The 20305-nt window shown below is 40.4% G+C and overlaps 1 protein-coding gene across 4 annotated transcripts in view; it reads right to left on the bottom strand.

Annotated features, from left to right (window-relative positions):
* Nucleotides 1-3827: 3827 nt before the first annotated feature.
* PPHLN1 (periphilin 1) overlaps nt 3828-20305 on the bottom strand; it is a 133561-nt gene continuing 117083 nt past the window's right edge. For all 4 annotated transcript variants that reach the window (XM_077472507.1, XM_077472509.1, XM_077472508.1 and 1 more), the window contains one exon: nt 3828-4588. In XM_077472507.1, coding sequence (XP_077328633.1) covers nt 4403-4588 — 186 coding nt within the window. In that variant the 3' untranslated portion in view covers nt 3828-4402. The remainder of the gene's footprint in view (nt 4589-20305) is intronic.

Here is a 20305-nt window from a genome sequence, read left to right as displayed (position 1 = left end):
CAGTTGAGGCTTCTTTCAATCGTTTTACAGGCGCTTTTTTTTTTAACGCTATAGCGCCTGAAAAATGCCCCAGTTTGAAAGGGGTCTTACTGTTGCACAGTTTAAAATGCCAAGTTTGAGGTTCGTGGACACAGGAATCGTTTTTGGGACATGCAGGTTAACTACATTTGTTAAGGTCTATTTTGATTAAAATAAGTTTATTACATAGTTGTCTGGATGGGTTTGAAATTATGAAATTACAGCTTTATTCAGGGTCAGGAGAGGCCACTCAGCAGCTGTTTACGCATCTGGACGCAGGAAGCACTAGTGCAGGACACCAGAACACCTTTGTTATGGTGGCTGGTGTCCCACGCAGGTGCTCCAGTGGATACTAGGGGTCTCTCCATGTGTGAAACTTGCACAAAGCAGTTAAGTATTTCAGCTTTTTAAAAGGGGAAAAAAAATCATGTATTCAGCTTGGAACTCTGCCAAAACAGACAATTTGAGGACACTTTCAAGCAATGTTTCATATTACTATTTCTAACCTAACATATTTGTCTGCTAAATATACCTTTTTGTATTCACATAGAGGAGAAAAGAATAGGGACATCTGAGTAACTCCAAACCTAATGAAGAAAGTCAACTCACCACACCCCCTGAAGATATTGATGCTGATGTTCAGGAAGTGCTGGGTGAAGTGGTAAAAATGGTGTTGACCACAGGTCAGTCTCTGAGCCTACAGCTTCAGGTAATAGATGGATGCTTGCATATTTTGAATACATGGTGTGTTTTTTTATTTTTAGGTGATGTGAATGTTGTGGAAGAAACTCACTTCAGCAGTGCAAGTGCACAAATCCTGATCAGGGAGATCATGGTTTGTAATTGTGATTTGGAACAAATGAAACAAAACAGCCATGATGTTCAAAAAAGACTGAGCAACATCATCGATAATTTAGGGAAAATCTAAAGCAAAATTACAGTGGGAACGGAAAGTATTCAGACCCCCTTACATTTTTCACTCTTTAAACAGAGATTTCACCGCTCCAAGTCAAAACCACTAACAGGCTGCTAGCTCTCCAAATGGATGGGGGTTCCAGGTGCAGGCTGATTGCATAAGCCAAATGTGTAGAAACAGAACAAAACTCTGGATAGCCGCACTCCGGATTGTGTAAAAATTGAAATCAATGGAGTTTTGCACTTGCATTTTGAAGAAATAAAGGCATCTAATTTTTACACAATCCGGAGTGCGGCTATCCAGAGTTTCGTTCTGTTTCTACACATTTTTCACTCTGTTATATTGCAGCCATTTGCTGAAATAATTTAAGTTCATTTTTTCCTCAATGCACACACAGCACCCCATATTGACAGAAAAACACAGAATTGTTGAAATGTTTGCAGATTTAGACCACACTATCTATTCATGAACAGGGGATGTTAAAAAAAATTCTAGGCTTCTTAGTGCCAAAGGGGTGTGGCGAGGTGTCCTCTAGGGTCACAGGAAAGAAATTAACAGGATTTCCCCATCAACACAGACTATGCTGACAGGGGAATCTCTCCTACCAGGCAATTGGCTGCTCCCAGCAGGGGGGCAGAAACGGTCTTCGCCGGGATCAGACAGTGATTATTGCTAGAGGCTATAGCAGTCACTACCAATAATCACACGTAAACGTGGCAGGTTGATTGTACCCAAGTTAATCGATCAACTTGGTACATTCGGCCAGCCCATACACGAGTCGACTCTCGGCTGGTTCAGGAAATTCAAACTGGCTATGGATGGCCTAAGTTTTGCATTTTCTTTTTTGCCATGGTTTCCTTGTACCTGGTGTTCAGCACTGCCATCAGTGAATGTATTCCCCTTTGGGGTACTCTCAGAGTAGGATGTGGAAATGGGATAACCATGTCCAGAAAAAGATCACCAACCCAGGTGCAGATGGTCCTGTCACAAAAGGGTGGGAAGAAATGCCTGTAAGGGCTTTTGGTGGAAGTGGTAGTAATAGCATGATGTACCCGAGACTAGCGCTGAATGGTGGAGCTTTTACCACCAAGTGTGAGAACTTAATATTAAATACAGTTTAACATAAATCTTAATGGCCATGCACACACAGGCCAAATCGTCTTACCTTTCCATGTTGCAGGTCCCTGTACGGGTCCAGGCTTCACCCTAATAGTGGGCATACCCCTGGTGAGGTCTTCAGGGTCTGGGAACCAAAGGAATGGAACCCAAGCAAAATATAGTGTCTAAAGCAACATGACAGGCTGTCCCACAGTGTGGGGTTTGGGTACATTTCCCAAGGTACTACTGAGGTCGCACTGTTCCAGGTGCACGGCTTCTCCTGTAAAAGTAGAAGGTAGTGAAGAGCTGACTGAAGAATTTGGAGTAAATAATATAAAATAAACTTCTCAAGGGAGAATAGGTCCATTACCTTCAGGACACTGGCAAAAAAAACTGCCCCATGGAGTGCGGTAGGATTATAGGGGTATGCCCAGGGGGGGGGGGGGGGGGTTGTGTTCTGCACGATCAGATAATTGGCACATGCATGCTCAAACTAAATGAAGGTGAGATGACTAGCCTTTTAAAAAAATCTCCACCCTCCTAACATATACTGACTTACCCATATTTAGTCTGCTCCGGTCCAGTCCCATGATCTCCTACATCAACCAGCAACGCCTGCATGGGGGAGGCGAGAGAGTTTGACAATAGCTGGTAAAGCTTGGAGTGGTGCATCACCCTATCTGCTCCTATGACTCATCTGTTAATGATGCTCGCTCCTGCCTCTCCCCTTAAGCCGCCACTGGGATTTGGCATTTTCAATGAGATAGGCTGTCAGTACATAAGGACTGATAATTTTTTTTTAATTATAATATAAATATATATATATATATATATATATACACACACACACACACACACACACATACATACATACACACACAGATACACTATAGTTTGAGGACTTTCACACAGATTAAATAATATACACGGATTTGTTTGTTTTTTTTACCAAAGAATGTATCAATATACAGGTTTGGCCTAAATTTATAAAGAAACATTATTTGCAAAACTTTACTTGTTTACAGAAACAAAGAAAAGTTTGACTTTTTTTCCATTTATTTCGTAAAAAATAAAAGAACGCAGTGGTGATCAAATAATCCCAAAAGAAAGCTCTGTGTGTGTAAAAAATAATTTCAATTAGATGCAGTTTTGCATGACTGAATAATTGTCAAAGTGTAAAAGGCACCAAAAGCTAAAAATTGGTCTGGGCATGAAGGGGGGTGAAAGTGTCCGGTATTGAAGATGGCCCTTGAGTGTTCTTTCACTTTGATGACCACCCAAAATAAGGACAGTACGACCATAACAGTGCAGAAGAAGATTGCTGGGAGGAAAATCAAAGCCCAAGATCTTCACTACAAAAGTAGGCATACATTTATACACAGTCTGGATTGAAGGCATCCATGAAGGTTGCCAGGGTGGCTGAAGTACTCAAAGGCCTACAAATTAACTAGACATGTAAAACTTACCATCTAATTCAAGCAGATTCCAAAGTCAAACGACTTTTCATATCCTTGAACTCCTATATTTATGATCATGCACAACATGCCCTAGAGAGGCACCAAAAGGATGTTACAGGACATCTGTGTATATGGGCAACCCTCACAGTTGGTTATCAGGACGTTTACATTAACATTTACCAGATAAGTTGTATGAAACCCCATATGAAAGTTATTCTGTTTTAATGTATCAGTACTTCTTAATGATGGATAAATTTTGATTTACAGCAGATCTTAGGTCAATGTGTAATACCGTAATTCATTAAAAATTAGAATACAAAAGAAACCGAAACAAACAATTGTTGGGGACAAGAGGTATTTTTATGGTGGTTACAGAAATAAAATCAAAGTAATGCTTAATCCTTCTACAGAGGCCTTCACCTTACAGTATACATAGAGAACTGGGGAGAGATTTTACAAACATTACAGTAAAAAGGACCTTTTCCTCAAATAAAACAATGTATGAGTAAAATACTCAACTACAGGTTTGTCTAGCCCATATTTACATGTAACCCCACAGATATTTCCAAATAAAAAAAATAATTTGTGACAAATAAGAAAATTAGCAGTAGCCCAAATTTGGTCTCTAGAGCATGCTCTACATTCTGTAGTGCAGTTACGAAATGCCTATTGCCTGCAGCTATCTAATTTACAAACCACATCATATAAGTGTGACTAAAGACCATACAGTACCACCCTCAATTAAGATGCCACTTACAAAACAGTTTCTGTCAATGCACAGGAAATGAGCTGCATAGTATACTGCACTGCAGACTGGATAGAGAATGTCCCCTAAAGCACGATATATGCATCTGTCATAGATATTCTTTTATAGAAGGTAAAATACGTAACAATTATTTATATTCTTCATGTGCTATGCCAGTTCTTGATGGGCTGCATCATAATCCGCAATGTACAATTTAAGTTCTTCAATACACCTCTCGCCTATCTCGCTTAAATTCTGTCGTAAAGCAAACTGGACCTGCTTTTCAAGGGATGGGTCTTTGTCAATAAGCATCTTCACAACCATGCCAAAAGTCTCACAATCTTGTCTGTACACCTGTGTGAACAAAATGATTGCAAAGTTAAATGGGAACATCGCAACTGCTTCAAACCTACAGATGGAAACTGGTGCAGAATTCCAAAGATGGATATAAATAACCCATGTTATGCTGTAAAATGGGCTACTAAATGAACGACAATAGTCAGCTTATATCAAAGGTCTATTAATAACAATCCATAAACTATATAAACATTGCAGGCGGTTAGAATATAACATTTTGCTATTAGAAAGACAACATTCTAAACAAAGACAACTTTGTCCATGTAGCTGCAGAAAGAGATTTAAAAACACTTTTACGAACATCAAATTGCATAAAATCATGGGCCACCAACTTAAAATGTTTAAGGCATTTGCAGTAAATATAACAGCGAGAATATCAACAGGCCTTCTCTCATTTGCTATATTTCAATTAGGAAATTAATTTCTAAATATAAAAAGTTTACTTCTAGACTTAGTTTACTGAACACAATGGAGCTTGAGTGATGCAATTGAAGTGCGAGGAGTCACAGCAAGCAACTGGGAACATGGCATTGGTGGCGCCCAGACTCTGCGTCTCCGCTAAACGAATATGCAGTATTGGGTGCACATGAATGTGTCAGTGTTTTTGTTTTAATAAGGAGCTGCTATTTTTACGAAAAGCACTACAGTCTCTCTCAAAGCGGATATCTGCTGGATACCCATACACTTTTAGTGGTATATTTCCTCCTCATTTACCTATTGAGGTGTAAAGTGCTTTGGAAACTTATTTATATGTGCACAGCACTTTCATTATGGGTTTATGCATCCATGTATGCATTGAATCATTGTAGACTTATTTATTTAGAATTTATACAATACACGTTACAATGCTTACCTTATTCCATGGTGAGAAGGTCACACAAAATGTAGATTTTTTATTTTTTAAACCTTGATAAAAGTATTTATTATGATAATCGGCCTCAATATTACAGAATCTCTGGGTGACTGTGCAAAAAAAGGACACATACGTTTTTCTGCCTTATTTCCACTGTAGGCATGTGTCTCACACTCACAGAACAGAGCACGTGAGTGCACATAGGAATGGACCCTAAGAAAAATAGGGAGATTAATGTACCTGCCCAAAATGATCATGATAGCAGGACATGACACAGTATGAAAAGAAAAAACACATAGGGATAGAAGTGGGGGGAGAAAAAAAAAAAGTGTGGGGGTGGGATCACCTCAACCTGGAGAAATCCACAACAGTCATAGCTTGTTAGTCATTGTGGTTAAAATTCTAGAAACCACGTGGGCAGTCGCATGCCCGGAAAGTTATCAAACCAAGGTTGCCAGATCTGCAGGAATCTCTGCATCTTTCTCATCAACCAACGTACCGTGCACTTGTTACTTGACCCTACCATGTTGTTATCCACACACTAGTGGATAACAATAGTAAAATCAGTCTGTATAATAGTAAAATAGTAAAATCAGTCTGTATATGCAGTAAAGCATGCTGGTTATTCTCACTGTGGAACCTAAGGGGGTTCATCCGCCACATTGTGTAAAAAGGCTGTTAGATAATGTCTTCTCTGATGCTCCTTCTTTCACTGTTCTCTAACCATCTCCTGATAGTACAGAGCCTTTAGATTCACTTTGCACTTGCTCAGTTTGATGTGTATTGCTAGAGATTTTTTTCTTTTCTTGGGAGGGTGCATATGATCGGCACAGGACCAATCAGCACTGTCCAGACAGAGGGTCAGGGGTCCTGCAGCCTCATAGGACAGTCAGCGTAAAATGAAAACTCCTCCTACAAGCTTAAACCAGGCACTGTTAGAAGTCACAAGACTGCTATATACTACTGATGATAAAAGGTATTTAGCAGTTTATATTTACTAAAATAATTGCATGTCCATGTTCTATGTACTGTAATGTGGGAGCCCAGATATAGTGAATGCAGGGCCCTGGGTTCAGTAACACTTTAATGTTCTCTGTGACCAACACTATGTAATTAAGTCTGGAGTAGCTCTAAGCATCAGAAATGAGACATGTATGGTCAGTCATTGGATGGGAATGTCAGGTTTAAATATGGAACTCTTGCATTTCAGCCTCAGACCTGAACACTCAACTGTAAAGATCTTCAGTGTGACAGCTGTGCACACCAACCTCAGTAAAACTTTTAAAGAGCATTATGGAACAAAGCAACCTGCAAAATGTCACACAGCTGGGACAAAGCCTACATTGCTCACAGCTACAAAATACAGCTGCAGGCACAGGAAATGAACCACTCACAAAGTATCACTTTTTATTAGTCCAAAGACCTTTTATGCTTATCAGGCCATCTTTAGCCACTCAAGAAGGTTGCTGTAGGCAACTTGTCTGGAGCAGGTGAAAGCACCTGATAATTAACATTTCAACACTTGGTTACATTTCTGTGGCACCAACACTAGATGTAGGGCACTTGTTACCTTCATTAACAACAAAAGACCAAGTGACACGTCTGTGCATAAAGGAAATTGTCTCCAGTACACTCAATTTAATCTTCATGACACCAAGCAGCAATGGAAGGGTTCCAAATTACATGAAGGCATATCTGGGGGGGGGGGGGGGGGGGACTCAGGCTATGACGGCATGGTTGTTCTGCCCCATTTCTCTGCAATTAAAGTTCCTATATTTGCAAAGGAATATGAGTCATGTTATTTTCATGGTTGCGTGAGTCAGGTTACACTAATTTTTCATTTCAGGATAATCTGCTCTTTACTAGCAAATAACAGATTGCTGCCATCGCCCACAAGCATCTTTCATATTTTAAACAGAAACTTTTTTTCTTCTCTAAAAGGAGCCCTCAAATATCAACATCAATGCCAAAGGAATGTTTAATAATTATTAACAGATGGCAGTGAGACAAATACACTGAACATAAATGGTTTAGCTGGGGCTGGTCTTCCTCTTCTCATATAGAAATCCAAGGAAGAAAAAAAAAAAATATATACCAGTGTGCCTTGTAATCTAATCAGTAGTAACCCTTGAAAAGACTTTGTACAAGAGAAAGGTGGAGAAATATTAGAATAATATGCTTCGTATAAATCTCATCAATGCTATGTTTGCTTTCTACTTTGTAGTGCTACATGGTGACTGCTGTACCATTTCTCTTGTGTCACAGGCCTACTGGGCCGCTCAGTTATAGAATGATGCAATTAAACACAATCCAGTCTCTAGGTTGTACTGCCTAAATTAAAGTGGTTGTAAACCCTCCCCCACAACTTTGTCCCATGTAAATCAGCATAAAAAACCCTAATTAACACTGCTTGTAGATATCTCCTTACTTGCTTAGTATTGTTGTAATCCTTTTTGTTCTTTAGAATGATGTCACTGAGCATGCCCAGATCTCCCCTGATTTACGGCACACTCTCTATGTGCTTATCTGACTTCCTACGGCACACCACTGATATCCCAGGAGACTTCATAATCACTCAGAGATTCCTCCTACACACCATGTGACCTCACATCCAGTGTAAAGCAGGGCATGGGACAGCATCACTGCAGACTTATCAGCTGAAGCTGATGGGACTCACACAGGCAAACACTAGGTAATCAGCACAAGTAAATAATATGAAATAAAACAAGTCAGCTATGAGCATGGTGGCCACAGAAACGTTGGATTTAGAAGGAGGCTTGGTTAACAGTACAGGAAGTGGTCAATGTAAGGGCGGAAATGCACTCCACTGTGGACTCAGAAAACAATACTTAAGATGGCGCTGTCAAACCCCTGGAAACAAGTTTTTTAAAGTTTCTTTAAACAGTAAGTAATATGTAATTTGGGCTGGATTACAGTGGCTATAGTTTGATAATTACTTATTATAATGGACTAAATGAAAAGAAGCATCAGACTGGGAGAGTTTACTCCCTCTGTAAGCTGGCCATACATGGATTGAACTTCAGCCAGTTCAGCAGGGACCGATTAAAGTTTGATTCCGGCATGGGCACCCTGTTAGCACACAAGTCGATCTATAGATTGACGTGTGTACAACCAGCCTGTCAGGTTTTTCCCTAAATGATTAGTGGAAGGCTCCCTGCTGGCAGAACACAAAACCTTTGCGGGAGGAATTCACCCATCAACACTGACTATATGGAGCATGGAGGTTGAAATCTGCAGAAATCTTCCAACATGCTGCATGAACAAAGGAAGTACTGGGCATGATCAAGGTTTCGTGTTTTGGTGATAGTGGGTGCTCAATGATCAGCTGCCTAAGATCTGTCCATTTACATCCAGCTTTAGGCTTGGTTCACACTGCCACGACCTGAAAGTCACGCAACTTTGTCAGGCGTCTTCAAAGCAACTTCAGGGAATGACTATGTAATCTTCCTGTAATGTTGGATCCAAATCACATTGATTAAGATGAGAATCTGACTTCCATTCAATTCTATGGGCTAAAATCAGACAGAAGTCGGATCAAAGTAGTGCAGGAACCTGTTCCAAAGTTGGACTGTCACAAGTCAGATCAGTTAAGGTGGGTCTCATAGGGAAAAATAGATTTTTACATGTCATGTGACATGAGCTCTCAAATTTCGGAGCGCATGTCGCTCCAGTGTGAACAGGGCCCAATATTTAAGAGTCGCTAATCCACAAAAAACATGCAGGAAAAGGAGATTGTGCCATCTTCACAGGCTGCATGCTTGTTCAAGGTCGGTGCCTTACTAGCTGAAGTGGGGATCACGGTGAAGCTGCGGTCACCAATGTCAGCTCTTGTTTCTATTCTCCCAGGTTCCCGTAGTATTTTACAATTTAAGTGCTAAACTGCATGTTTGCCTGCAAATGGAAAAGTCAGTGTGTGTCCAGCTTTTCAGCACCGACAATTGTTCAAATGTTAGCACAGCAGGAGGTATCCCCTGTGCATGCATTTCTAGCTTCCAACTGAGCAGTCACAACATCCAGCCTCATGAAGTAGCTTTCCATTCCATTGTTAGCCCTCATAGTGCTCCAGGGCACAGACTGCTAATGATTACTTAGCTAAAAGACAGACACTCTGGGAGCCACAATTGAGTCGGCTGATAAATCTTGCAAAAGTTTTTCCTGTCAATAATAGACCTGAAATTTGTTTTAAGAGTTGAAATGTAAATATTCTAACGCTGTTCAAGTAAATTTGAGACAAGATGGTATATTTTAATGATTTAACAGTGTCACACTAAGGTTTCTAGATATTTTCTTTTTCTTCCGGTTTTAAGTAATTACACTTTTAAAAACCCTGATGAGTTACATTCAGTTCTTTTACAATAAGACCCTACTTAGCTCTCGTTCACATTAAATGCGGCTTTGAAATCATGCAACTTCATCTGAAATTGCACAATTTCAAAGCCGGAATTTCAGTATGACTTCAGGGGCGACTTGAAAGACATCTGTGCTGCTTCTTGCATAAATGTCTATTGAAGTTGTACCCAAAATTGTCAAAATCAGCGCAGGAACTACTTTTGCACAATCGGTGACATTGGCTGAGAGTGCTGATCAGGAGGCGGTTGGATGATGGTTTTCCAGCATGCACATCCAACAGAAGCCAGCCAAACGGCCTAATTTGGACCGGTACTCACTTCCGGGCAGATTGCCGCAGGGATCTGAGAGGAAGTTTGGCCTGTTTTCCCTCCCCCACAGCCTTCTGGGACACATCACAGGCTACCAGAAGACTGCAGGACCAATCACAAAGCACACAGTGGCTTGCGTATGCGCAGCTGATTGACTAATATCTGCTCTGCTCCCATGGCTGTCAGAATACCCAAACAGTGACTGCATCAGTTTGTCTGCAGTCACTGCTCGGGCAACAATTTTCTGCTCAGCACCTTTAATTTTCATATCGAAGTTTGTTAACCCGGTTGATGCCGACATCGCAAGACAGTTTGAATTTCAACCAATTCAGTGAGAATCTTATGTAAATTTGAGCCATATATGGCCAACATTACAGAACTTCTCTAAACATAACTGGAAGAGCCATAACACAGTAAAACATGGAATCACAACTCTCTGAGAAAATGAAAAAGCCTAATATACGTCTAACAAATTATGTGAAAATGTATGCAAAGGTATTCTGACAGCTGAACATGGATGAAGACAGGGGGGAAAAAAGTAAAGTCAAGAAATATAAAAAGCATAATAGAATTGTAAAAGTGAGAAAATATACTGAGAAAAATGTGTAATCTGCATTGTTCACCACCTCCTGAAAACATTGTTTGGCTGTCTGGCTTTGGGACTTTACAAATAAAGAATCCAGAACAAGCATGCAGACAGTGAAGTCAGAACTCCTGAGCTGCACATTTAATCCATCTGGCATGAAAGTGAAGTAATGGGCAATTTCTGAAAGAGGTCAGCAATGGCAGTTTGCATAACTCTTTGTAACAATCTCTTTAATAATGCGTCAGTAACCTGAATATGACAGACCCCAGTTCCTGTGTTGTGCATTCACCCTTTCCCTGTGCTTACACAAAGCACGACCACAGGCTATGCTTTGAAAATGTTAATGCAGAGAGGCACTGAACCTGGGGTCTGTCAGACGCCTTTCTAAAGCAGCGGGGAGCCGGAAACATGGCTCCCACTGTACGTTGAGTACTTTGTGATCTGTAAGCTGCATTGAGCAGCGATTGAACAGCAGTTTTAGAAAAGAATATAGGCTTGAAAAAGTGTAAAAAAAATTAAGGACCAGTAGTTGGACTAAGGTAGGCCATAGGTGGTGCAAATTTCTTCCCTGCAACCACAGACTGTGCTGACAGGGGACTCTTTCCTGCCGACTAAATTGTCTACTCACGGCAGGGGGGGGGGGGGGGGGGGGGCGCAGAGGCAGGCAGGGGAAGCCGTCCCTGCCAGGAGAAGACAGTGATTATTGCTAGCAGCTATAGGAGCTAGCGATAATCACAAGTGAATCTGGCAGGCACCCAAGTAGATAGATCGATCAACTTGGTACACACATGGTTTGAATCCCAGCCAGTTCGGTCAAACTGTCTATGACCGGCATAAGCACTACCAGGTAAACACATGCAGGAAGAATTAGGCAAAGCAAGAGTGCTGAAGTCTAATCAGCCAACTTGCCGGAGAATATCAGTATTCAAATCCAGGACATATATCTTGTTCATGAATAATATCTTTTTTGTTTGGTTATTGGTCTATGCCACCCATCTAGTGCAGTCACTGCGTGCAAAGTAAAACTACCAGTAGAGTAGCATAAAGACCCTTCCACGATGGTAGGCCAATTGGGTCCATCTGTTCAGGCACATCCGATCAGACCCGCCAGTCTCCTCTATGCAGTGGCTGGTGTAAAACAAGTTCCTGAACAACTGCCTACATCCGATCCTTCCGCGAAAAACAGATGGATGGGGGATATCCGTCCCGCAGATTGATTTGGATGGTAGTCAGGTGTAAACGGACAGGATCTCCGTTTACATCTGACCACAAATAGAGGAGAGTGGGCTCGGTCTGCTCTTTATAAGTGGAGTGGACTCAAATCAGAGGACAGATTCCCCCGCTGAGCAGGCAGATTCCAATGGAGTGCAAGGGACCAAAGGCTTGTTTGCCTTTCTGAATCTACCTATGCAGTCTATAAAGCAGACAACTGTATTTAAATAGACTTTTTTTAAAGCTGGCTATACACCAGTAGGTTTTTTTAACAAATGTTCATACAAACACTTGCATAAAAGTTCTTTGTACAATTGATGACTGGAAAAATGTTAATTGAATGTAAAAATTTAATCAGAATACACTGATCAGCACGGCTGGCTATAGCCTGCAGAGCTGAGCTGGAAAAATCTGACAGGGCGGTTGTACAGAAGTTGATCGGTAGAATGACTTCTGTACAACCTCCCTGTCCATACATGGTTTGAAATTCACCTGGTCCCTTCTGAACTGGCTGAATTTTGATCCATGTATGGCTGGCTTAAGGCTGACCTCAAATAATGGTACGTCCCACTCTATATAAATATTATTCTGCAATTAAACCATCGCCTTTCTGAGAAATGCAAATCTACTTTATCAAGTGATGAAACGTGTTGTTTTTAAGGTTTACGGCTTAAGACGCTCCAATCTTTATTATGTCAGCTAAAAATATATCCTGTCTGTAATGTTGTGAAATAACTGATGGTAGCCACAGACATTTATCAGTACCTGCTTTCCCTGATAATTTATCTAATGACTCAAGCTGGTGTTTGAGCACTCAGTTCAGCTAGAGTTGAGGACAGACAGAAATGGCTCAATTCCCACATCCCTGTTTCATTAGGAGAGATGATTTCCTTTACATTTTCTCTGCCCATTCCTGAGTGGTGAATTCCAACTTGTCTCTTATATGCTACATATCTGTGGTTATTACTCAAAACAGAAACAGACCCACCACATCTTTGCAGAAAAATACAACATATCGGAAGTAGCATCACATCTACAATTACACAAAATGGGAAGCCACCATAGTGAACACAATTGTACATTTTTCTTTAGATTAGATGACCAATTACTGGTACCTGAAAAGAATACTTAGCAGTTCATTAGCCATCAACTGCTCAACAAATATTAGTCTAATCAACTTGAAAATGCAAACCTGGAACTAGTTTTCCCTAATGAATTACAGCATGGTAGTGAGAGGTTTCAGTTACATTAGTAGGTAATATTACATTTACATTGCGCATAAAACATAGGATGGGAATTGCATGATCCAGCTGATTAAAAAGTTAAGCTGGAATATATTAGATTGTAAGCTCTCAGGAGAAGGGCCCTCTTAACTCTCTTGTATTGTAACTGTACTGTCTCATTTTACAATGTAAAGCTCAGCGCAAACTGTTGATGCTATACAAATCCTGTATAATATTAATATATAATATTAAATAACTAATTATAGGTATGGATTGGATATTCCAGGCTCATCATTAGGGATTTCCTGTAATAACATGTACACACGATCGGAATTTTGGTCAGAAAAAGCTCTGATGGTTTTCCAGATGGAATTCCGATGGGGTTTCACTCAAGCTGTCTTGCATACCATGGTAACACCAAATTCTGACCATCAAGAATGCGGTGATATACAACACGTACGATGAGACTAGAAAAAGGAAGTTCAATACCCAGTAGCCAATAGCTTCCATCTCATAGTTGAATCTGAGCATGCGTGAGTTTTTGCATGTCGGAATTGCATATACACAAACGGAATTTCCGATAGAACGTTTTTCCGTCTGAAAAATTGAGAACATGCTCTTAAAATTTTTGCTGTCGGGAATTCGCCCAGCTAAATTCCGATGGAGCATACACACGGTCGCATTTTCCAATGAAAAGCTCTCATTGGTCTTTTGCTGGCCGAAATTCCGATCGTGTGTACGCGCCATAAGACGAGTTCCAGGATGTCTTTTTTTAGTCTTCACAAAGTCACCTGTTTTATCACCAATATTTCAATGACTGATATTATATGGACATCCTTTCTAAAAGGTATTATTTGTCTGAAGACAAATGTTTGTGACGAGGTGATGGTTTAAACAGTTAAATTTGTATTTTTGTTTTTTTCATGGATGGCCTTCTGCTCTACCCCTCTCTATTGACCTGCACATAAAAATGCGTGCTCAGGAAATTTTACATGAAACATCTCCAGTGGTCACATTTTTTCCTGCCCACTAGACCACCCTCTGATGAAGAAACTGAAACCCATTAAAATCTCACTGGGGGATATTTACCAACAAAGCACCAAAGGTGAAAAGCCAGACGCTAGCTTTACGTTTATAACTTGCACTTTGTCGATCAAAGCTAAAATGTTGACTGATTGCCTTGGTGTATGACAGATGTAAATTGCTTGCCAATAATTCCCACTACTGCAAGACTAGTATGAATTAAACAGATAGCATTTGCTATATGTTGAATAAATACTGCAGAATGTTCAATGTCCCTATAATAACTCACATATAAACAATGGAAACACATGGCTTATTTCAGCATATTACACACAAGGGCAAGGTAATTACTGTATTTATTGGCGTATAACACACACTTTTTCACCCTTAAAATCGGGTGCAAATAGTGTGTGCGTGTTATACACCGATATACACCAATTTGGGCTGCCTAGGAAGGAACGGGGAGGGGGCGGGACGAGCGCCCTCCGATTACATACAGCAAGAATCTCCTGTTTACTCAGTGGCCTCTTTAGTAGGAAGTCCCGATTCCTGGGCCGGCATTGGACCACTGTTGGTCTATCATAGAAGCCAGTCCAAGAGGCAGGAGTTTATATTACTCACTGTATTCTCACTGTATGTAATCTAACAACACTCATCCAGCCCCCCTCTGAGGCAGCAGCAATCTGAGATGAGGCTGCAGATGGGCATTGATCTAGCTGCATTGATGGGCAATTGTGAGGCTGCAGATGGGCAATGGGGAGGGTGTATTGATGGGGACTGACCCTTATTTTGCTTCAAAGTTTTTGATTCAACATTTTAGTTTTTTTCCTGAAACTTCCCTCCTAAAATGAAGTTGCGTGTTATATGCCAATAAATTTGGTAAATGAAATCAATACAAAATCATAATTTTTTTTTTTTTTTAAAGATTACAGTAAAGGGAAATGTCCTGGACAGCTATGTGTTACACAGTCCCATCCCTGCAAACTGCATTGTCTAAATGAAAATGACTATGAATGTTGAGTTCCCATCTTTACTTACATTTTACTACATCAAATCTGAAACGTTAGCTTAATAATCAAGTAGCATGAATTATGGAGGGAGGAACCTAAATCACAGACACAGCCATGCAACTGAATTGATTCTATGTTACTTACTTTTATATACAAATGATGAGACGTAGAGGTAACAACACATTTCCAAAACCAAGTTGTTTTAGTAAAATGACAGGTCTATGGCCATCAGCAAGTGCGTTGCATTTCACTAAAACCAGTTAATCATTATCTTCAATAACCCAGGAATAACCCAGGACTAGATAAAGGAAAAAAAAAAAAAGTCAAGACTTTAAATGGGCGTTAAAGTGGCTGTCAACGTCTGACATGAAATATGAACAAAGCATATCCATCTAAGTGTACTTGTCTCAATCCAGATCACTGGACTGTCATTTGTCTTCTGCCTTGTTCCCCCGCCATCTGCATGAGTAACTTCTGACAAGTTTTCCTTTAGCCAAACGGTAAAAAGATGACAAGGGAGGGGAGCTCCAGCACACAGCCTGTGATTGATATGCTCAGACCTGTTCCTGTGTGAAGAGGGGTGTGTCCCTTCCCCGCAATCAACTCTCCTCACAGAGCTCTGTCAAGTGTAACTTCAGCTCCCTTCTTTCTAAAAGCTCAGAGGAGCTACAGTATCTCACAAAAGTGAGTACACCCCTCTCATTTTTGTAAATATTTTATTATATCTTTTTATGTGACAATTCTGAAGAAATTACACTTTGCTACAATGTAAAGTAGTGAATGTACAGCTTGTATAAAAAGTGTAAATTTGTTGTCCCCTCTACATAGCACAAAGCCATTAATGTCTAAACCACTGGCAACAAAAGTGAGTACACCCCTAAGTGAAAATGTCCAAATTGGGCCCAATTAGCCATGTTCCCTGCCTGGTGTGATGTGACTCGCTAGTGTTAAAAGGTCTCAGGTGTGAATGGGAAGCAGGTGTATTCAATTTGGTGTCATCACTCTCATACTGGTCACTGGAAGTTCAACATGCCACCTCATGGCAAAGAACTTTCTGAGGATCTGAAAAAAAAGAATGGTTGCTCCACATAAAGATTGCCTAGGCTATAAGAAGGTTGCCAAGACTCTGAAACTGAGCTGCAGCATGGTGGCCAAGACCATACAGCGGTTTAACAGCACAGGTTACACTCAGAAAAGGCCTCGTCATGGTCAACCAAAGACGTTGAATGCACGTGCTCAGCGTCATATCCAGAGGTTGTCTTTGGAAAATAGAAAATAGCCATATGAATGCTGCCAGCATTGCTGCAGAGTTTGAAGGGTTGGGGGGGGGGGGGGGGGGGGGGTGTCAGCCTATCTCTATGCCATATCTCCTTAGTTAGGATCGTACATAGGGTTCATAATGTGCAGATTACTACTAAAAAGAGCCTAGTCTCTATTAATCTCTTCCCTTTTGCAGGCGATGCTGTGGGTATTTTACAGGCGTAGATCAAGAAGTTTCTTTCAAGGAGACTTAGCCCTTTAATCCCATTCTTTGGTAACCTGGCATTTCACAAGCTATGTCTCAATCTCATCTGCTAATAAGGATCAGCCTTGACTCAACCAAATCCTTCAGTGTGGCAAATTACCAATATTTCACAACTCCTACCCTCTTGCCGCAATAAACAAATTGTATGATGGGGATACTCTCAATTGGCCCGCTACCTGGACACTCTTTCACCTAGTACTAGACTTTCTAGATCTAATGGATTGAAAAAAAACCTGGTCTGCAATCCACCATGCTTCCCTTTGTAATAGTGTGCAATTTCGGTCACCTCCTCTTTGCAAGCCATACTCACTCTCTCTCAATAGCACAAAATTGCAAAAATAAATAAATAAAAAAAAAAAAAAAAGACCACAGGATTTGCAGTCGTAAAAAAATAAAATAAATAAAGATCCTATGTCTAAATTGCTCTGTAAGGTGACATCCAGAAATTCTATACAGGTAGCATGATAATTATGGGAAAATGGAGATTATAGATATTTAAATATCCCACAAAATCCTGTGATTTAGTGAAGTCACCTTCCTATATGATAAGCAGGTCATCTATGTAGCCACCAAACCAATACAGGTGTCTGTCAAATGGGTTGTGGTATGCAAAATGAAAATGTTCCTCCTACCATCCCAACAGATTTGCCATAGACAGTGAAAATTTTGATCCCATTGATGCACCACATAGAATAAGAGTCATCGAAGATAAAAAATTAAAGATATTCAATAAATTGGAGCAAAAACTCCTGCAACTCAACCGAGTAGGAGGTGTATTGTTTTAGAAGATATTTAACTGCTTATAAAGCCATATGGTGAGGGATGCATGAATACAGTGCTCACTTATACAGTATGATCTTTAGGAGGTGGAAAGGGTGGACGCTATTAAATTTTTGGGAGTGCATATTACAAGGGAGTTGTCATGGTCTCAAAATAATTTTTTTCTAGTGAAAAGCGCAGCAGAGATTGTTTTTTCTTCGGAGACTGAAGCAGGCTTAAAGCGGGAGTCTGTGGTGAAAATAGCACAGTGGATCATAGGAACAAAGCTAACGGATTTGGACACAGCATATGCCAGCCGATTGAAAAAGCAGGCAAAAGCTATTAGTATTGATCCAACCCACCCAGGTTACAGTGTGTTTGTCGCATTGCCATCTGGGAAAAGATATAGGACACTTAAAGCGCACACTAATCGCTTAAAGCATAGTTTTTTCCCTAGCCTGTATTGTCCATAATCCCATCAGGTACAGCGTTTTAGGAACTTATATTTTGATATATTTAAATAGATATATCGGGCATGTGGTTTTGTGGAGAAGTGTTTTTATTGCTGCTGTAAAGAGTACTTTATTTTGTTGTATGTATACAATGACAATAAAGTATATAAATAAATATTTGAGTAATGATATCAGTGTCTAAATGTTTATTTTTAATTTTTTAATTTTGGATGCAGAGAGAAAGAAAATCTGTTGGATTGCAAATGCTGCGTTTGTTCACGCCAGGGAAAATTCTGAAATTTTACGCCCTTATCCCGTTGTACAGTGTTCCAGTGCCTCTTTATCTAGGAGTTTTTTTTTTTTATAGGGCTCAAATGAAGAAAAAGCTGGAGTACACAAGTGACCCTATTATATGTTCCAACAGGCAGTGATAATGTAAAACAGACATTCCAGTTACCTCAATGAACTCTGAACTCTAACCAACACACACACACACACACACACACACACACACACACACACACACTACCTGCTGGAGGGAGAATGAATGCTAAAGCTAAATGTTTAAAGGAAAGTCTTAATATTTAAGATCAACCCCTTGCATTCAGTAGGGGAGCTCCATGCCATACCAGAACTGTTCCGCTCTTGTGCTAAAAATAGACCCCATTAACAGATACCACATTTTTTTTGCATACTTGTGTCAATTTTAAAAATGTATACACCTACAGTTGCCATATAAGACATATTAACCATTTTCAGACCAGACCATTTTGCTGGCTTAAGACCAGACCACTTTTTGCGATTCGACTTTGCGTTGCTTTAACTGACAATTGCGCGGTCGTGCGACGTGGCTCCCAAACAAAACTGACATCCTTTTTTCCCCACAAATAGAGCTTTCTTTTGGTGGTATTTGATCACCCCTGAGGTTTTTATCGTTTGCGCTATAAACAAAAAAAGAGCGTCAATTTTGAAAAAAAAAAAAGAAACGCATATTTTTTCCCCTCAGTTTAGGCCGATACGTATTCTTCTACATATTTTTGGTAAAAAAAAAAAAATGTAAAAAAAAAATAAAATAAAAATAAATAAAATCGCAATAAGTGATTATTGATTGGTTTGTGCAAAATTTGTAGCGTTTACAAAATAGGGGATAGTTTTATGCCATTTTTATTAATATTTTTTTTTACTAGTAATGGAGGCGATCAGCAATTTTCATTGTGGCTGCGACATTATGGCGGACACATCGGACATTTTTGGGACCATTGTCATTTATACAGCAATCAGTGCTATACAAATGCACTGATTCCTGTGTAAATGACACTGGCAGTGAAGTGGTTAACCAGGAGGTAGCAGTGTAAGGGTTAAGTGTGTCCTAGGGGCGTGTTACTAACTGTGGGGGGCTGGGCTGTGTTAGTGAACACTGATCTCTGCTCCAATCACAGGGAGCAGAGATCAGTGTCACTTGTCGCTAGGCAGAACGGGGAGATGCTGTTTACATCGGCATCTCCCCATTCAGCCTCCCCGTGAGACAATTGCGGGTATCCCCGCGGCAATCGAGTCCGCGGGACCCACGACCAGACTCACGGGGGTCCCGACCGGCATGCGCTGCCAGCCACGTGCACGCAATGGCAGGGCGGCAATTTCAAATGGACGTACCTGTACGCCAGTTTGCCTGCCCCTGCCATTCTGCTGACGTACATCATCGTGAGCCAGTCGGCAAGTGGTTAAGGCTATGAAGTTCTTCTTGGCATTTCTCTATATCACACAATCTTTTCAAGGAGACAAACTTAAAAAAAAAAAAAAATAGTTTTTGAAATATTGATTCGGCAAATATTTGAAATTCTGGTCAAATTTTTATTTCAGTATGGCAATTAATGTATAGAGCAGTATATGTCTAATAGTTCACTAAATCCTTTACCCACCCAAGAATGCCATTAAAAAATGCAATTATCAATAAAAAACACAGCAACAAAGCAAGCACCCTGCCATGCTAAAGGACAAAAAGCCTACCGCTAGATCTTTATTCCGTGAAAACTGAGATATCAAATTGATTGCCCAATCCACAAATCTCTACTGCCAGCTATTGTATTCAGTTACCTACATTTGATTTTCACTGTATAGCTGAAAATTTTGCACTCGGCTCTGTAAAATTTCAGGCTGGGTTCACACTTATGCAAATTGGATGCAGGTTTCTCAGCATTCAATTCACATGACAAGAAAGTGTGACCGACTCGCAATGGAGCTGGTTCACGCATCTCTGGGGCGGGGTCCTGTGCATCTGTGGCTCAGTTTCAGGTCTGAATTCAAGGAAAAATTCAGACCCGATTCGCCCCTGAAATGAACAAGGACACATCGGATCCCTTGCTGTGAAGCGCTTTGAAAATAGTGTGAACCC

Source organism: Lithobates pipiens, unplaced genomic scaffold (assembly GCF_037356315.1).
Source record: "Lithobates pipiens isolate NorthernLeopardFrog02 unplaced genomic scaffold, aLitPip1_a1.2 Scaffold_8, whole genome shotgun sequence".
NCBI classification, from domain to species: domain Eukaryota; kingdom Metazoa; phylum Chordata; class Amphibia; order Anura; family Ranidae; genus Lithobates; species Lithobates pipiens.
This window is presented reverse-complemented; position numbering and strand designations above follow the sequence as displayed.